The 16,966-nt window shown below is 43.7% G+C and overlaps 1 protein-coding gene across 1 annotated transcript in view; it reads left to right on the plus strand.

Moving 5' to 3' along the window:
• Positions 1-16,966, plus strand: part of MALRD1 (MAM and LDL receptor class A domain containing 1) — a 900,174-nt gene that overhangs the window by 295,190 nt on the left and 588,018 nt on the right. Inside the window, exons 12-14 of the mRNA XM_073677476.1 lie at positions 4,375-4,536; positions 10,064-10,160; positions 15,010-15,141. Of these exons, the coding sequence (XP_073533577.1) occupies positions 4,375-4,536; positions 10,064-10,160; positions 15,010-15,141 (391 nt within the window). The remainder of the gene's footprint in view (positions 1-4,374; positions 4,537-10,063; positions 10,161-15,009; positions 15,142-16,966) is intronic.

Raw genomic sequence — 16,966 nt, forward strand, 5'->3', positions numbered from 1 at the left:
CAGAATCTTCACAGGGTGACTACGCTTTCCGGAATACATCTCCCAACCTCAAGAGGCAGTCCAGACGTGCTAGACGTAGAGGCAAGCCGTCACGCCAGGGTCTGTCCTCCCTGAGACCTCCTGACCCCAACCTTGAAGTCCCTACTGAAGCTTCATCTCCCTGTATCCCGGAGAAGCCCCAACGGGTAATGTGCGTGGGTAGAGCTCCGGTTCTCCTGCCCGAAGAGACTTCTGCCCATCCAGACTCCACACAGGAGAACTTCCTGCACCCGGCATCAGATGCTTCACCCACTTTAACCGGTGTGCATGTCCAAGGATGCTCCAAAGCTGTGGTTACCTCTGAGTCTGTGCACCTCTACTACCTGGCGGAGGACCCCCTGTTGCCTCCTGAATCCTCCGGGATACCACTCGATGACAAATGGAGAGAGACTTCTCTACACTCGGTACTCGATACTTTGTCCGCTTCGTCCTGTGAGCCTGACAATCGGTACCCCAAAGTGGTAGTTACCCCCGAGTCTCTACACCCCTCCGACCAGGCGGAGGACCTCCAGTTGTCTCCAGAACCCTTCGGGGTGCTACCTGGTAGCGAAAGGACAGAGACTCTCCTATACTCTGTACCTGATACCTCGCTCGCTTCGTCCAGTGAGTCCAACCTAGTGTACTCCGAAGCAGAGGTTACTCCCGAGTCTCTACACCCCTCCGACCAGGCGGAGGACCTCCAGTTGTCTCCAGAACCCTTCGGGGTGCTACCTGGTAGCGAAAGGACAGAGACTCTCCTTTACTCTGTACCTGATACCTCGCTCGCTTCGTCCAGTGAGTCCAACCTAGTGTACTCTGAAGCAGAGGTTACCCGTGAGTCTCTACACCCTTCTGACCAGGCGGAGGACCGCCAGTTGTCTCCAGAACCCTTCGGGGTGCCACCTGGTGGTGAATGGACAGAGACTTTCCTATACTCGGTACCCGATACCTCGCCTGCTTCGTCCAGTGAGTCCGACCTAGTGTACTCTGAAGCAGATGTTTTCTCTGAGCCTCTGCACTCTTCTGACCCGGCGGAGGACCTCCAGTTGTTTCCTGAATCCTCCGGGGTACCACCAGATAACAAAGAGACAGTGACTTTTCCTCATTATGTACCTGATAACCCGTCTATTTCTTCCTGTGAGCTTGACAAGATGTACCTCGAAGCAGAGATTACCCCCAAGTCTCTGTCCCCCTCCAACCCGGTGAAGGACTTCCAGTTGTCTCCTGTACCCTCTGGGGTGCCACCTGAAAATATGTGGAGAGAGACTTCCTTGTGTGCTGTTCCTGGTACTCCACCCGTTTCGTCTGTTGCTGAGGATGGCTGGATAGGAGGTAGCATCCTAGCTAACCAGATGAGATCAGTTTTTCCTGTGGACAGTGGAAGTGATCTCCTTGAAGTGAACGACTGGTCCTCGAATTCCCTGCGGAAGATTCTGGCAGGCCTGAAGAAGAGGGGGCGTAAGGGGGGGGGTACTGTAACATACCTGGCGGCGTCCTTGCATGGTGGTCCATCTCCCACTGTGCAAGAGCGCGCACTTGATCTCCAGTCCAGAATGTCTCTCTGGCTTCCCTCCATGCTGTCTGTTTGTGTCTGTTTCTGCTGCTTAAGGGCAGCGCCCGATCACTTCCTGCTTTTTGTACCTGCTGTGGGTCACACCCCTTGTGCGTCCTCAGCCTATTGCTGTCTGTCACCTGGTATATAACTCAGCTGCTCCCATCTATTCCTGCCTGAGCATAGTGTTTCATTCAGTGTGTGCTTGCACTCTGAAGGTGCCAGGTCCCGTTCTGTGTTCTCTTGTCTGCCTATCCTGGAGGCTGTATTTCCAGGCCTGTCTGAACACGCTCCTAGCCTGTTCCTCCTGCCTTCTAGGGGCCGATTACCTAGACCCGTTCCTGTATCTTGTCTGACCTGTCTGAACACGCTCCTAGCCTGTTCCTCCCGCCTTCTAGGGGCCGATTACCTAGACCCGCTCCTGTATGTTGTCTGTCCTGTCTGAACACGCTCCTAGCCTGTTCCTCCCGCCTTCTAGGGGCCGATTACCTAGACCCGCTCCTGTATCTTGTCTGTCCTGTCTGAACACGCTCCTTGCCTGTTCGTCCTGCCTCTCTGGGGGCCGTATTCCCAGACCCGCTCCTGTATTCCGCTGCAGTGTCGGTCTCCTCCGTACACTCAGTTCCAGTCTGAACTCTCTCCTATCCTTTACCTGTTTTGCCTCTATGTCCGTTCCCTTCCTTTTTCTGCAGAGTCTGAACTCGTACCAAACTCCTGCTTGTTGTCTCTGTACTCCCGTTTGTGAGTTTGTGGTCCACTCACTACTTCTCTGCTAGTACCCTGTGGGTGTCTGGCTCTGCCTTTCCCTTCCTGTCTGTTCCGTGTGAACAGAGCCCTGTCCCCCCTACTCAGCCTTGCCTGCTCTGACTCCTTTGCTCACTGCTCTGGCAGTTCTAGCCTGCTCTGACTCCTTTGCTCACCGCTCCGGTGGTTCTAGCCTGCTCTGACTCCTTTGCTCACCGCTCCGGCGGTTCTAGTCTGCTCTGACTAATTGGCTCACCGCTCCGGCGGTTCTAGTCTGCTCTGTCTCCTTTGCTTACCGCTCCGGCGGTTCTAGCCTGCTCTGACTCCTTGCTCACTGCTCCGCAGCCTTGCTCCGCTCTGACCCTTTTGCTCACTGCTCCGGCAGTCCTGTCCTGCCCTGCTTCTGCCCGCTGCTCCGGCAGTCCTGTCCTGCCCTGCTTCTGCCCGCTGCTCCGGCAGTCCTGTCCTGCCCTGCTTCTGCCCGCTGCTCCGGCAGTCCTGTCCTGCCTTGCTTCTGGCCGCTGCTCCGGCAGTCCTGTCCTGCCCTGCTTCTGGCCGCTGCTCCGGCAGTCCTGTCCTGCCCTGCTTCTGGCCGCTGCTCCGGCAGTCCTGCCCTGCTTCTGCCCGCTGCTCCGGCAGTCCTGTCCTGCCCTGCTTCTGCCCGCTGCTCCGGCAGTCCTGTCCTGCCCTGCTTCTGCCCGCTGCTCCGGCAGTCCTGTCCTGCCCTGCTTCTGCCCGCTGCTCCGGCAGTCCTGTCCTGCCCTGCTTCTGCCCGCTGCTCCGGCAGTCCTGTCCTGCCCTGCTTCTGCCCGCTGCTCCGGCAGTCCTGTCCTGCCCTGCTTCTGCCCGCTGCTCCGGCAGTCCTGTCCTGCCCTGCTTCTGCCCGCTGCTCCGGCAGTCCTGTCCTGCCCTGCTTCTGCCCGCTGCTCCGGCAGTCCTGTCCTGCTTGTGCTCGCTGCTCCTGCAGCCCCATCCTGCTCTTTTCTTGCCCACCGCTTCGGGCGTTCCCTATCTGCTGTGGTTGTCTACCGCATCTGCGGTTCTGTGACCCAGTCTGTACTGGGTCTTAACCTTTCTGTGCTCCAGCCCGTTCTTTCGGCCAGTACCTCCCTGCCTGCATACTCGCCTGTATCCACCCATCTGCATACCTGCCATGTTTGCTTACATCCACCAGTCTGTGCCAGCCTAACCTGCCTGTTCCAGTAATCCCAGTGTGGGTCAACCCCCGTGTCCGGAGTTTGACCTGGAGTAGCACCTGGTCCCTCTGCCCGGTTTCTCCCTGGTGCACTGGCGTCGTATGCCGTCGTGCCACCTTGGTCGGATCGGCCAGATACTTAGTCACGCCCCTCCAGTCACTCTCCGGTCCATGGTCCAGTGGAACCACAACACCTGCACACGCCAGTCAGTCCGGGCGTGTGCATAACAATCAGTCTATAAGTATCTGTTCATAATGCTTACTGCAAACAATGGGTTAACCAACAAGTCTTCAGGAACAGATGGTGCTAATTGCAGAAATCATAGGAGTCTGAGGAGATGACAGCAACAAAAGACACTGGATGGCGGCAACCTGTAAACAACCACTGAGAACAATACAGTATTAATGCTTAGACAAAGGGGTGTGTCCTAGTGGGTCTTAAAAGGCCTTGGGAGAAGATGTCACTGAGGAACCCTAGTCTACCTGTAAGACCCCAACATAGAGCTCAACAAAAGGTGACAGCCATAGGGGAAAATAAGACTAGAACATAACAGAATGGCCATTGTGTAAAAAGTTATTTCCCCTGTGATAGTTCTGCAAGGAAATTAAACACTTCCTGCAAGTTTTTTCTTCCATAGATCACTGGGGTTCTCAAGAGGGGGGGCACTATGTGATTAACTTATTGTCAAAAGTCCCTTAACAGATCTCTACAAAGATAGAACTAGGATTGGATCATTGAAATTTTCTATAGCAAATAACTAAAACTAGTCAGTGTGCTTCATTCTCTCTTCTAGGTGAACGTCAGAAGTTCATTACATCATTGCATAATGGTTATTTTCATCCTAATTGCATCATTATATTCCAGATTCAGTTTTGGTACCAGATGAGGGGATCCTCCAAAATATCAATATTCAAAAAAACATTTAAGCAAGAATTGAAACTGCTGCTCGAGATCACTGAATCTACTGGAGACAACTGGACAAAGGTTACTTTACCAATCAAGAGTAATTCACTGGATAGTGTTCAGGTAAGGACTGACGACAAGACATGATAATATAATCCTACATAGAGGTGGGGTGATAATGGTCCTACACATTTTGTGCATTGATGTAGAATTTAAAGGATTTGTCCAGAACTTTGATACTGATGGCCTATCCTCAGTATAGGTCATCAATATCAGATCGACGATGGTCCAACACCTGGAGCCCCCGTTTATGAGGTGTAGAATACAGCAGTCAATAGAGTATCCAACATTTTTTTTCACACTGGGCTCAGAATCATCTGTGTATTTTGTATGAAATCAGAGCAATACATTGATATAGTAGAGCCCATAGAGTCTATGAGTGCAGTATTACTACTCCATACTACTCAGTTGTTGTAAGGAGACAGTTTGCTGCACTCACTTTTACCCCTTAACCCCTTAACCCCCGAGGGAGGTTTGCACGTTAATGACCAGGCCAATTTTTACAATTCTGACCACTGTCACTTTATGAGGTAATTACTCTGGAACGCTTCAACAGATCCCCCTGATTCTGAGATTATTTTTTCGGGACATATTGTACTTCATGATTGTGGTAAACTTTCTTCGATATCACTTGCGTTTATTTGTGAAAAAAACAGAAATTTGGCGAAAATTTTGCAATTTTCAAAATTTGAATTTTTATGCCCTTAAATCAGAGAGAAATGTCACACAAAAGAGTTAATAAATAACATTTCCCACATGTCTACTTTACATCAGCACAATTTTGGAACCAAAATTTTTTTTTGTTAGGGAGCTATAAGGGTTAAAAGTTGACCAGCGATTTCTCATTTTTCCAACAAAATTTACAAAACCATTTTTTTAAGGACCACATCCATTTGAAGTCACTTTGAGAGGTCTTTATGACAGAAAATACCCAAAAGTGACACCATTCTAAAAACTGCACCCCTCAAGGTGCTCAAAACCACATTCAAGAACTTTATTAACCCTTCAGGTGCTTCACAGGAATTTTTGGAATGTGGAAGAAAAAAATGAACATTTAACTTTTTTCACAAAAATGTTACTTTAGACCCTATTTTTTTTTATTTTTACAGGGGTAACAAGAAAAAATGGACCCCAAAATTTGTTTTGCAATTTCCCCTGGGCATGCAGATACCCCATATGTGGGGAAAAAACAATGTTTGGGCGCACAGTAGGGCTCGGAAGGGAAGGAGCGCCATTTGACTTTTTGATTGTAAAATTTGCTTGAATAATTAGCGGACGCCATGTTGCGTTTGGAGAGCCCCTGTGTGCCCAAACATTGGAGCTCCCCCACAAGTGACCCCATTTTGGAAACTAGACCCCCCATGGCACTTATCTAGATGCATAGTGAGCACTTGGAACCCCCAGGTGCTTCACAAATTGATTCATTAAAATGAAAAAGTGATTTTTTTTTTCACTTTTTCATTTTTACGAATCAATTTGTGAAGCACCTAGGGGTTCCAAGTGCTCACTATGCATCTAGATAGGTGCCTTGGGGGGTCTAGTTTCCAAAATGGGTTCACTTGTGGGGGAGCTCCAATGTTTGGGCACACAGGGACTCTCCAAATGCAACATGGTGTCCGCTAACAAATTGAATGGAAAATCAGCTCAAATTGTTAGCGGACACCATGTTGCGTTTGGAGAGCCCCTGTGTGCCCAAACATTGGAGCTTCCCCACAAGTGACCCCATTTTGGAAGCTAGACCCCCCCAAGGCACCTATCTAGATGCATAGTGAGCACTTGGAACCCCCAGGTGCTTGACAAATTGATTCGTAAAAATGAAAAAGCGAAAAAAAAAAACACTTTTTCATTTTTATGAATCAATTTGTGAAGCACCTGGGGGTTCCAAGTGCTCACTATGCATCTAGATAGGTGCCTTGGGGGGTCTAGTTTCCAAAATGGGGTCACTTGTGGGGGAGCTCCAATGTTTGGGCACACAGGGACTCTCCAAATGCAACATGGTGTCCGCTAACAAATTGAATGGAAAATCGGCTCAAATTGTTAGCCGACACCATGTTGCGTTTGGAGAGCCCCTGTGTGCCCAAACATTGGAGCTCCCCCACAAGTGACCCCATTTTGGAAACTAGACCCCCCAAGGCACCTATCTAGATGCATAGTGAGCACTTGGAACCCCCAGGTGCTTCACAAATTGATTCGTAAAAATGAAAAAGTGAAAAAAAAACACTTTTTCATTTTTATAAATCAATTTGTGAAGCACCTGGGGGTTCCAAGTGCTCACTATGCATCTAGATAGGTGCCTTGGGGGTCTAGTTTCCAAAATGGGGTCACTTGTGGGGGAGCTCCAATGTTTGGGCACACAGGGATTCTCCAAATGCAACATGGTATCCGCTAACAAATTGTCGGCTCAAATTGTTAGCAGACACCATATTGCGTTTGGAGAGCCCCTGTGTGCCCAAACATTGGAGCTCCCCCACAAGAGACCCCATTTTGGAAACTAGACCCCCCCCAAGGCACCTATCTAGATGCATAGTGAGCACTTGGAACCCCCAGGTGCTTCACAAATTGATTCGTAAAAATGAAAAAGTGAAGAAAAAAACAGTCTATTTTCCCTGCATGAATCATTCCCCTCTTCAGCTGCTCCCTCCTCCACCCTGCCAGGGACTTTTGCAGTGATGACTCATGCAGGGAAAAGAGACTTCCTGTTTCTACATGGAGCTTAGGAGGATTTAGCTAGTCAGTTTTTAATCAGTGATGTCATAGACCTAATGGAAAAGAGATTAATTAGCTGGGTAGAAAGGCAAAATCAGCAATTGTAAGCACACAGTGCTATATGTGTATATAACTGCAATATATTAAGAGGATAAAATTTTGATGGGAGGGCTTTTTTAAATGTTGCTATCAATCTCTGACATAAACAACCCAGTGGGGCATCAGCCCTGAGGCCCATTGTCCCACCACCTATACAACACTATGACAGAGTCCCAATGGATTACTATGTTAGTCCTAGGCATACTGAAGGCTCCTGTCGCTGCCATCTTCATACCACTGTAGGAAGCAGTATTGTAGTAGATGGTACAATCAAATGATTGCAGGTTCAAGTCCCCTAAGGGAAAAGTAAAAAAAAAAGTTTTTTAAAAATGAGAAAGGAAACATACCAGTTTGAATCACCCAAGATTTCCTCATCCAAAATAAAGAAATAAAAAGGATATTCAGTATCCACTCATCCAAATACAATCTATTAAAGTATAAAATTGATTAATCCATAGAGTAAACGATGTAAAGAAAAAAAGGAAAAGCAAGAGTTTTTGCTTTCCATTTACTTCACTTCCACCCCTAAAAAAATGCAATACAAATTGATTAGAATGTTAGATATACTCTAAAATTGTAAAATGTGAAAACTACTTATACAAGTGCATCGAAAAAAAAAAAATGTTCAAGGTCTCAGAAAATGGTGACAGAAACCAAATTTTTTTTTAGTTCAGAATTTTTTTAAGTCACTGAAATAATATAAAAACAAAACAAGTTTGCTATTGTTGTAATCATATAGACCTGAAGAATCATGTTACCAGGTCATTATTACCGCAAAATGAACATGGTAAAAAATTAAACCCAAAAAACAGTGGTGGATTTAAAAAAATTTTTTAGTACAGTTACAACTTATCGCGCGGGAGAAAATCAGGATATGTCGGCGGAAAATAAAAAAAAATTATGGCTCTTAGGGGGATCAATAACGCAAAAGCGGAAATTTGCGACATCATTGAGGGATTAAAAAAATAGAAGCTGGACCCTGATGAGGTCTGTCTGAGAGTATCCTAACGCACATTCCTCTTTCTTAGTATTTCATCTTTTCTCATATAAGTGGAAAAATACTAAATGGTTGTTCTCAGCTCAAGATAATATCTGTCCATATGGCTGACATAATATTTATTGAATAGTACATTTAGCTAAACCATCTATATTTTTTCTTCTTCAAAATTCTACATTGCCTATTAGCTCTTTCATTTGAGCCAAATATTACATCATGTCGAGATTGATAGATGGTTTCGATATACTCTCAACAGATTGTTTAGTGTGCATTAACTACTTTAATTAATGTATGCCATATTGTGTAAAAAAAAATCCAAAATTGTTCCTCCGAAAAGAGAGATGAAGACCATATGTAAAACTCAAACCTGGAATTACGCTCATATTCAGATTTAAAAAGCAAAAAGATTTAGTATTTAAAGGGAAAGCCAATCCGCCAAATATGTGATGTATCACTAATGACGATACTTTATCAACTGATAATAACTAGTGATGAGCGAGTATGTTCTGTTAACCCTTTGGCCGAGTATGCTCGGGCGAGCACCGAGTAGTTACAGCTGCTCGGTGATATGTTTGAATCGCTCCCGTGTCCATGATTTGCGACTGTTTGACAGCTTTAATACATGTGAGGAATGTCTATTTCTTACACATTTCTTACATGTAATAAAGCTGTCAAACAATTGCAAATCATGCACACGGGAGCGATTCAAACATATCACCGAGCAGCTGTAAATACTCGGTGCTCGCCCGAGCATACTCGGCGAAAGGGTTAACAAAACATACTCGCTCATCACTAATAATAACATGATTACCAGAAACAATACTGTGAGAAGTATGATATCAGATATACACTGTGCAACTCATGATAGTTATGCTGACAGCTATCTAAGGTGTATAGCCAGCTACTTCCAATAGGTGGCACTAGAGTTCAAGTCCTCTTCTTCTCTGAAGAGGCAATTGGGATATTTAATTTCCCAGAGGAGCATGGCATGGCCATTACGTCTCCTAACAGTGACATGTCACTTTCCAAAAGGAGGGGCATTATCCCTTACATCCCCTGTCAGAAGCCACTCACCTAGCCAAATAAGATCTCTTGCTTTGCATCGAGGAGGGGCAACACCCTGAAACATGTGTCTGTAAATAAAGATTCTGGTTTGGCTTTTATCCTAATTCATGTGACAAGGCTTGTTAAAGGGCCCATATTGACTTTTAGGATTGCTACTTCCTATATGTGGCATTAGAATTCAAGTCCTCTTCTTCTCTGAAGAGGCAATTTGCATAGCCATCTTTAGAAACTGGAACTCTGGGAGTGTAAGGGGTGGCTCTGCTCATCTACTTAAGACCCCCATACATTTCAGATAGCTATTGGATGAACGATGGGTTCAGAAGAACATTCGGCTGACAGCTATTTCCTCTGACTTTTCCATACACAGGAGCGCTTGCTCTGCCGAGTGCTCCTCTGCTCTCTTAGATGAAGCAGCTACCATTACTAACTTCCTATAAATTTGTGATGCACACACTTCCATTTGTCACATTTATCAGTTGTAATATTGGTAGCTCCATCAGTTTTAACATCACGTATAGTGCATAATTTCCACCATTTTTGCTGTCAAGACCATGGAGTTTTTGTTGGAACCTCATAAGATCCTGCCACATCTTGCATGGATCTGTCGTTTGACAGATTCTACCTGGAATCTGAATGGAAGCCATGACTCCTACACTAAAACAGAGCTTTATATAATTTTCTTCCATTATTATGATGTAATATTCATTTACTTTTCTATTGCAGGTCATTTTGGAGGTTACGCATTTCTCACCTCAGGCTTTGGTTGCTATTGATGACATTGGGTTGTCCATACATTGTGCTGCTAATAACGCACTTTCAGGTAAGATTGGAAATTATTCAGTCAAACATTTCCTTTCTGAACTTTACAACCTGGCTTAATTCAGAAAAACATGGAAAGTGACCAACATCAGGACCAGTGCAATGGAGTTGAACAGGAGTCATGGAATAAGTGGGTTGGTATATAGTCTGATTTGAGGTCTGAATTTTTTTTTTTTTTGTGGGAGATCTGAATTAAGTTCAGGTTCTGAAATTAATATAGGGTTTCTGAAAATATACAGGATATGATATCACTATAGGGCTACAGTCTGGTATTTAATAAAGTGGTTTTGAATGTATATTAGTCGATCTAATCTTTGGTCTCAGAATACTTTAGGTGTCTTGTTTGAGGTCTGGTTAGGGATTTGATATTAATATAGTAGGGACTAAATACTTTTATCCACTAGAGATGAGAAAATCAATTTGATGCAATTCAAATTCATGTTGAATCTGTAGAAATTTGCTAAACTCAATAAATTCTAACAATTTGTTAGAAACTTTGCGTGAATTGACTAACATGGCTGCTGCAATTTTACAAATTACAGAAGTTTGCAGCAGCCACAGAACCAGGAGAGAAGCCGGCCTGGGATATACCATAATGCCTTGCAGCTATCACATCACATGGTATAGCACAACCAATCAGAAGGGACTGTCACAGCCTGTATAAAAACAGAGGCAGGGAATACAGCGGCCATTCTGTGGTGAATCTGGATCATGAGAGGACGTCACAGCTCACAGATAAGCCATAGAAATAGGGTGAAAAAGCCATAAAACACTGAACAAACTGTATATATAGTGTGTAATATAGTTAAGATTAGTGTGTGAGGAACAGACTGTTGTCTGCAACCAGTTACTATCTGTTTACCCATAGTCATATATGTTGAGGTCACTTTGACATTACTAAGGAAGTGTTTGCACTGAAGAGCTTGAAAGGGGTTAGATATAGTCCTAGGAGATCTCAGTGTGTCATAGATGACCATTCAGGGCAGTTGGAGGCTTTCCAGTACTTTTGAATTTTTGGGGAAAATTCTGTGAAGTTGGCACATTTCAATTTCGAAAGATTCACTCATCTCTAATAGCAACACCTTGTTACATAAACCACATCCCACAGATGAAGGCGACTCTTTGAAGTATTCTCCAATGCTGAAATCTCTGCAATTGTTTTCAGACTGGATCTACCGAGTTGCCTTATTGCACATGAGTTATACAAGACTACTAAAATAAACCATAGAATTTTCAGCATAGATTTGGACAAGAGATCCAAATGAATTTGGTTCTGCCTTGTTAGGTATGGAGCGCTATGTAATTGGCACCACTTAGCAAGCAGTTTCTGAGATCCTCCATAGAGGTTGTTAGATCGCTTTGTATTCTTTGTTCTAAGCAGTAGTGATGGTTCCTCAAGCAAATATAGTTAGGTCCATATATATTTGGACAGAGACAACATTTTTCTAATTTTGGTTCTAGACAATACCACAATGAATTTGAAACAAAACAATTCAGATGCAGTTGAAGTTCAGACTTTCAGCTTTCATTTGAGGGTATCCACATTAAAATTGGATGAAGGGTTTAGGAGTTTCAGCTCCTTAACATGTGCCACCCTGTTTTTAAAGGGACCAAAAGTAATTGGACTATTGACTCCAAGGCTATTTCATGGACAGGTATGGGCAATCCCTTCGTTATGTCATTCTCAATTAAGCAGATAAAAGTCCTGGAGTTGATTTGAGGTGTGATGCTTGCATTTGGAAGGTTTTGCTGTGAAGTAAACATGCGGTCAAAGGAGCTCTCCATGCAGCTGAAACAAGCCATCCTTAAGCTGCAAAAACAGAAAAAAACCATCCGAGAAATTGCTACAATATTAGGAGTGGCAAATTCTACAGTTTGGTACATCCTGAGAAAGAAAGAAAGCACTGGTGAACTCATCAATGCAAAAAGACCTGGGTGCCCACGGAAGACAAAAGTGGTGGATGATCACAGAATAATCTCCATGGTGAAGAGAAACCCCTTCACAATGGCCAACCAAGTGATGTATCAATATCCAAATCTACCATAAAGAGAAGACTGCATGAGAGTAAATACACAGGGTTCAGTGCACGGTGCCAGCCACTCATAAGCATCAAGAATAAAAAGGCTAGACTGGACTTTGCTAAAAACATTTAAAAAAGCCAGCACAGTTCTGGAAGAACATTCTTTGGACAGATGAAACCAAGATCAACCTCTACCAGAATGATGGAAAGAGAAAAGTATGGCGAAGGTGTGGTACAGCTCATGATCCAAAGCATATCACATCATCTGTAAAACACGGCGGAGGCTGTGTGATGGCTTGGGCATGCATGCAGGGTCTAAAAGTGACCCTGGGAACTATAGACCAGTCAGCTTAACGTCTGTTGTTCGTAAATTGTTTGAAGGATTTCTTAGAGATGCTATTGTAGAATATCTCAATGATAATAACTGTCTAACTCCATATCAACATGGATTCATGAGGGATCGCTCCTGCCAAACAAACCTGATCGCCTTCTACGAGGAGGTGAGATCACAGCTGGACCGGGGAGAGTCAGTGGATGTTGTATACCTTGACTTCTCCAAAGCGTTTGATACCGTGCCACACAAAAGGTTGGTATATAAAATGAGAATGCTTGGTCTAGGGGATAATGTGTGCAAGTGGGTAAATAGCTGGCTGAGTGATAGAAAGCAGAGGGTGGTTATCAATGGAGTAAGCTCAGGGTGTGTCAGGGTTACTAGCGGGGTGCCTCAAGGGTCTGTCTTGGGCCCTATATTATTTAATATATTTATTAATGATCTAGTGGAAGGGTTGCATAGTAAAATAGCAATATTTGCAAATGATACTAAACTTTGTAAAGTAGTTAATACAGATGAGGATAGGGCACAGCTGCAGGAGGATTTAGATAAATTGGGGAGTTGGGCCAAAAAATGGCAAATGGGGTTCAATGCCGATAAATGTAAGGTCATGCACATGGGAAAGAAAAACAGCAGTCACCCACACATATTAAATGGGAAAGCGTTGGGGAAATCTGACATGGAGAAGGACCTGGGCGTCTTGGTTAACAGCAAATTAAATTGGAGTGCCCAGTGTCAGGCAGCAGCTGCAAAGGCAAATAGAGTCATGGCATGCATCAGAAGAGGAATAGGGGCACATGATGAGAACATTGTTCTTCCTCTGTATAAAGCGCTGGTAAGGCCGCACTTAGAATATTGTGCACAGTTCTGGGCTCCGGTGCTCAGGAAAGACATATTGGAGCTAGAGAGGGTACAAAGGAGGGCGACTAAGGTAATAAAGGGAATGGAGGGACTAGAATACCCAGAGAGGTTGTCAAAATTAGGCCTATTTACGTTGGAAAAGAGAAGGCTTAGGGGAGACCTCATAAACATGTATAAATACATCAGGGGGCAGTACAGAGATCTCTCCCATGACCTGTTTATACCTGTTTATACCTGTTTATACAAAGACGAGGGGGCACACTATGCTTCTGGAGGAAAGGAGGTTCCTGCACCAGCATAGAAGGGGATTCTTTACGGTCAGAGCCGTGAGACTCTGGAACTCTCTGGGAGAGGAAGTGGTGATGTCCAACTCACTTAATGAGTTCAAGAGAGGCCTGGACGCCTTTCTTGAGAACAATACAATTACATCTTATGCTTAGTGATAGTTAATTAATCCAGGGATTTAGTCTGACTGCCAGATTGGTGTCGGGAAGTGAATTTTTCCTCAATGATGTAAATTGGCCTATACCGCATGGGTTTTTTTTTGCCTTCCCCTGGATTAACACTGCGGAATAGCTGCAGTGCACAAGAAATAGGCTGAACTGGATGGACGCTTGTCTTTTTTCGGCCTTATAAACTATGTAACTATGTAACTATGCATGGCTGCCAGTGGCACTGGGTCACTAGTGTTTATTGATGATGTGACACAGGACAGAAGCAGCCGAATGAATTCTGATGTATTCAGAGCCATACTGTGTGCTCAGATCCAGCCAAATGCCGCCAAACTGATTGGTCGTCGTTTCATACTACAGATGGACAATGACCCAAAACATAAAGCCAAAGCAACCCAGGAGTTTATTAAATCAAAGAAGTGGAATATTCTGGAATGGCCAAGTCAGTCACCTGATCTCAACCCAATTGAGCATGCATTTCACTTGTTAAAAACTAAACTTCAGACAGAAAGGCTCACAAACAAACAGCAACTGAAAACCACCGCAGTGAAGGCCTGGCAGAGCATCAAAAAGGAGGAAACAGAGCGTCTGGTGATGTCCATGAGTTCAAGACTTCAGGCAGTCATTGCCAACAAAGGGTTTTCAACCAAGTACTAGAAATGAACATTTTATTTACAATTATTTAATCTGTCCAATTACTTTTGGTCCCTTTAAAAACAGGGTGGCACATGTTAAGGAGCTGAAACTCCTAAACCCTTCATCCAATTTTAATGTGGATACCCTCAAATGAAAGCTGAAAGTCTGAACTTCAACTGCATCTGAATTGTTTTGTTGAAAATTCATTGTGGTAATGTCTAGAACCAAAATTAGAAACATGTTGTCTCTGTCCAAATATATATGGACCTAACTGCATATCTTCTAACCTTATGAGAATGTTTTAAAAAGTAGAGAACAAATGTAAACCATTGGGGCTTTATAGTTTTTGGGAAGGTCAACTCAATAATTTGGAGAAGTATATTGTGTAATAAAGATGATATCTAAATGAAGAATGTCAGAAGCTCCATGTTGGAGAGGTTGTTTTTGAAATATTTTGAGTTTGCTCCAAAAGTTTTACCGAGGTATCATGTACGTGGCCTTCTTGGGGCATTATCCTCTATGGATTATTTATATTATTTCTATCAACAGGTCAATTGAAAGAGCCGATATTCCATCACTGTCTGTCTGGCTTTTCGTGTGGAGATGGTACCTGCATATCATTGAAAAAGCGGTGTGATTTTACAAAAGACTGCGCAAATGGCATTGATGAAAATATATGTCGTAAGTCATTTTTCACCGGATATTTACTGCCCTTGTGATCATTTTGAGAATTATTTACTAACAATAAATTTTTGAGTCGATATTTATCTTTTCGCAACATAGAAAAATTAACAAATGGGCTTTATTAACAGTAATATGAACTGAAGGATAATTTTTACATCATGGGATGGATAATAGTGCCATATAGCAAATCTACACAGAAGTGATTGATCCCATATAATGAAGCCTCATATCAAATTAGATATTCTTACACAGCAGCAAAGCATCCATAAAATGATCAATGTTGGGTAATTATGGATCTTCTACAGGGAGAAGTGTATCAATATTCCCTATTTCTTACGTTGAGTTTTTGTTTGGAAAATAGGCATTTACCGAAGCAGTATTCAAAGCAATTACATATCTGCTTGGACACATGTCTAAGTTAAATCAATTCTCCATAGTGGCCAATCCCTTTTCTAAATGGAAATCTACTAATGAACAGGTTGTTGCCCCAGGTCTAGCAACTGATTTCACCAATAAATCTTACTATCTACAGTAGATGCTATGGATTTCCACATATCTGTAGACTTGCAACAGCAAGAGAACCAGAGGTTCGAGACCATTGGCTTTGATTCAGGAGATATTTGTCTGTATAAATAATATATATAGGATTATAACTTTCTGAGGTTTACCTAGTATTTGCATAATATACAGAGAATGGATAGCAATGGAAGCCATGAGATGCTGCAAACTCCATTCACTATTACTACAGGCACCAGCACATTCATAAAAACCATGTACATAGACCTTGTATGGCAGCATACAGAGTCCAAATGATTGCATATAGCTTGCTTCAAAGGGTTAATGGATATTAAAAGAAATGTAATTATAAATTGCAAAATACAATTAATTAGCAATTCATACTCATTATGTCTATGGAGGTAATCATTATAGAATTAAAATGGACAGAATCCTAGTACACTGACAGAAACCTGTACAAGAATGTTGTTAGGATGGGTGTCTGCGAGCTTGCGCAGTAGTAAGCTCTGCTGCTTTGATCCGGAGATACCTATCCAACATTACACTATACCTACACTAACTATGCTACAATACACTATACTACTATCATGCTATTTTAAGGTGACAGCAGCCATAGCCACTCAGTAATTAGAAACACATGGTGGACAGCTGTGTCAGCAGCCTCTCCTTCCTCAGCACCCCTGTTTTCATCAGTATTACATTACAAATCCAGGGTGGATAGCAGTGTGAGCAGTCTCTTCTTACCTCACCACCCCTGAGTTCTCAAGTATTAGATCAGATATGCAGTCTGGACAGCAGTGTGATCAGCCTCTTCTTACCTCAGTTACCCTGGTATCTCCAGTATTAGGTCAGACATACAGGGTGGACAGAAATTTAAGCAGCTTCTTCTTACCTCAGCCCTCTGGTATCTCCACTATTAGATCAGATAGACAAGTTGGACAGCAGTGTGAGCAGCCTCTTCCTATTTCAACACCCCTGATATCTCCAGTATTGAATCAGAAAGACAGGGTGGACAGCAGTGTGGGCAGTCTCTTCTTACCTCATTACCATGGAATCTCCAGTATTTGATCATATAGACAGCGTGGACAGCAGTATGAGTGGCCTCTTCTTACCTTAGTTTCCCTGGTATCTCCATTATTAGGTCAGACATACAGGCTGCACAGAAGTGAGAGCAGCTTCTTCTTACAACACCACCCCTGGTATCTTCAAAAATGAATAAGAAAGACAGGGTGGACAGCAGTGTGAGCGGCCTCTTCTAATCTCACTACCCCTTGTATCGCCACTATTAGATCAGGTAGACAGGTTG

The sequence above is a fragment of the Phyllobates terribilis genome, unplaced genomic scaffold (assembly GCF_046119375.1).
Source record: "Phyllobates terribilis strain yellow unplaced genomic scaffold, ASM4611937v1 Scaffold_4__5_contigs__length_816908805, whole genome shotgun sequence".
NCBI classification, from domain to species: domain Eukaryota; kingdom Metazoa; phylum Chordata; class Amphibia; order Anura; family Dendrobatidae; genus Phyllobates; species Phyllobates terribilis.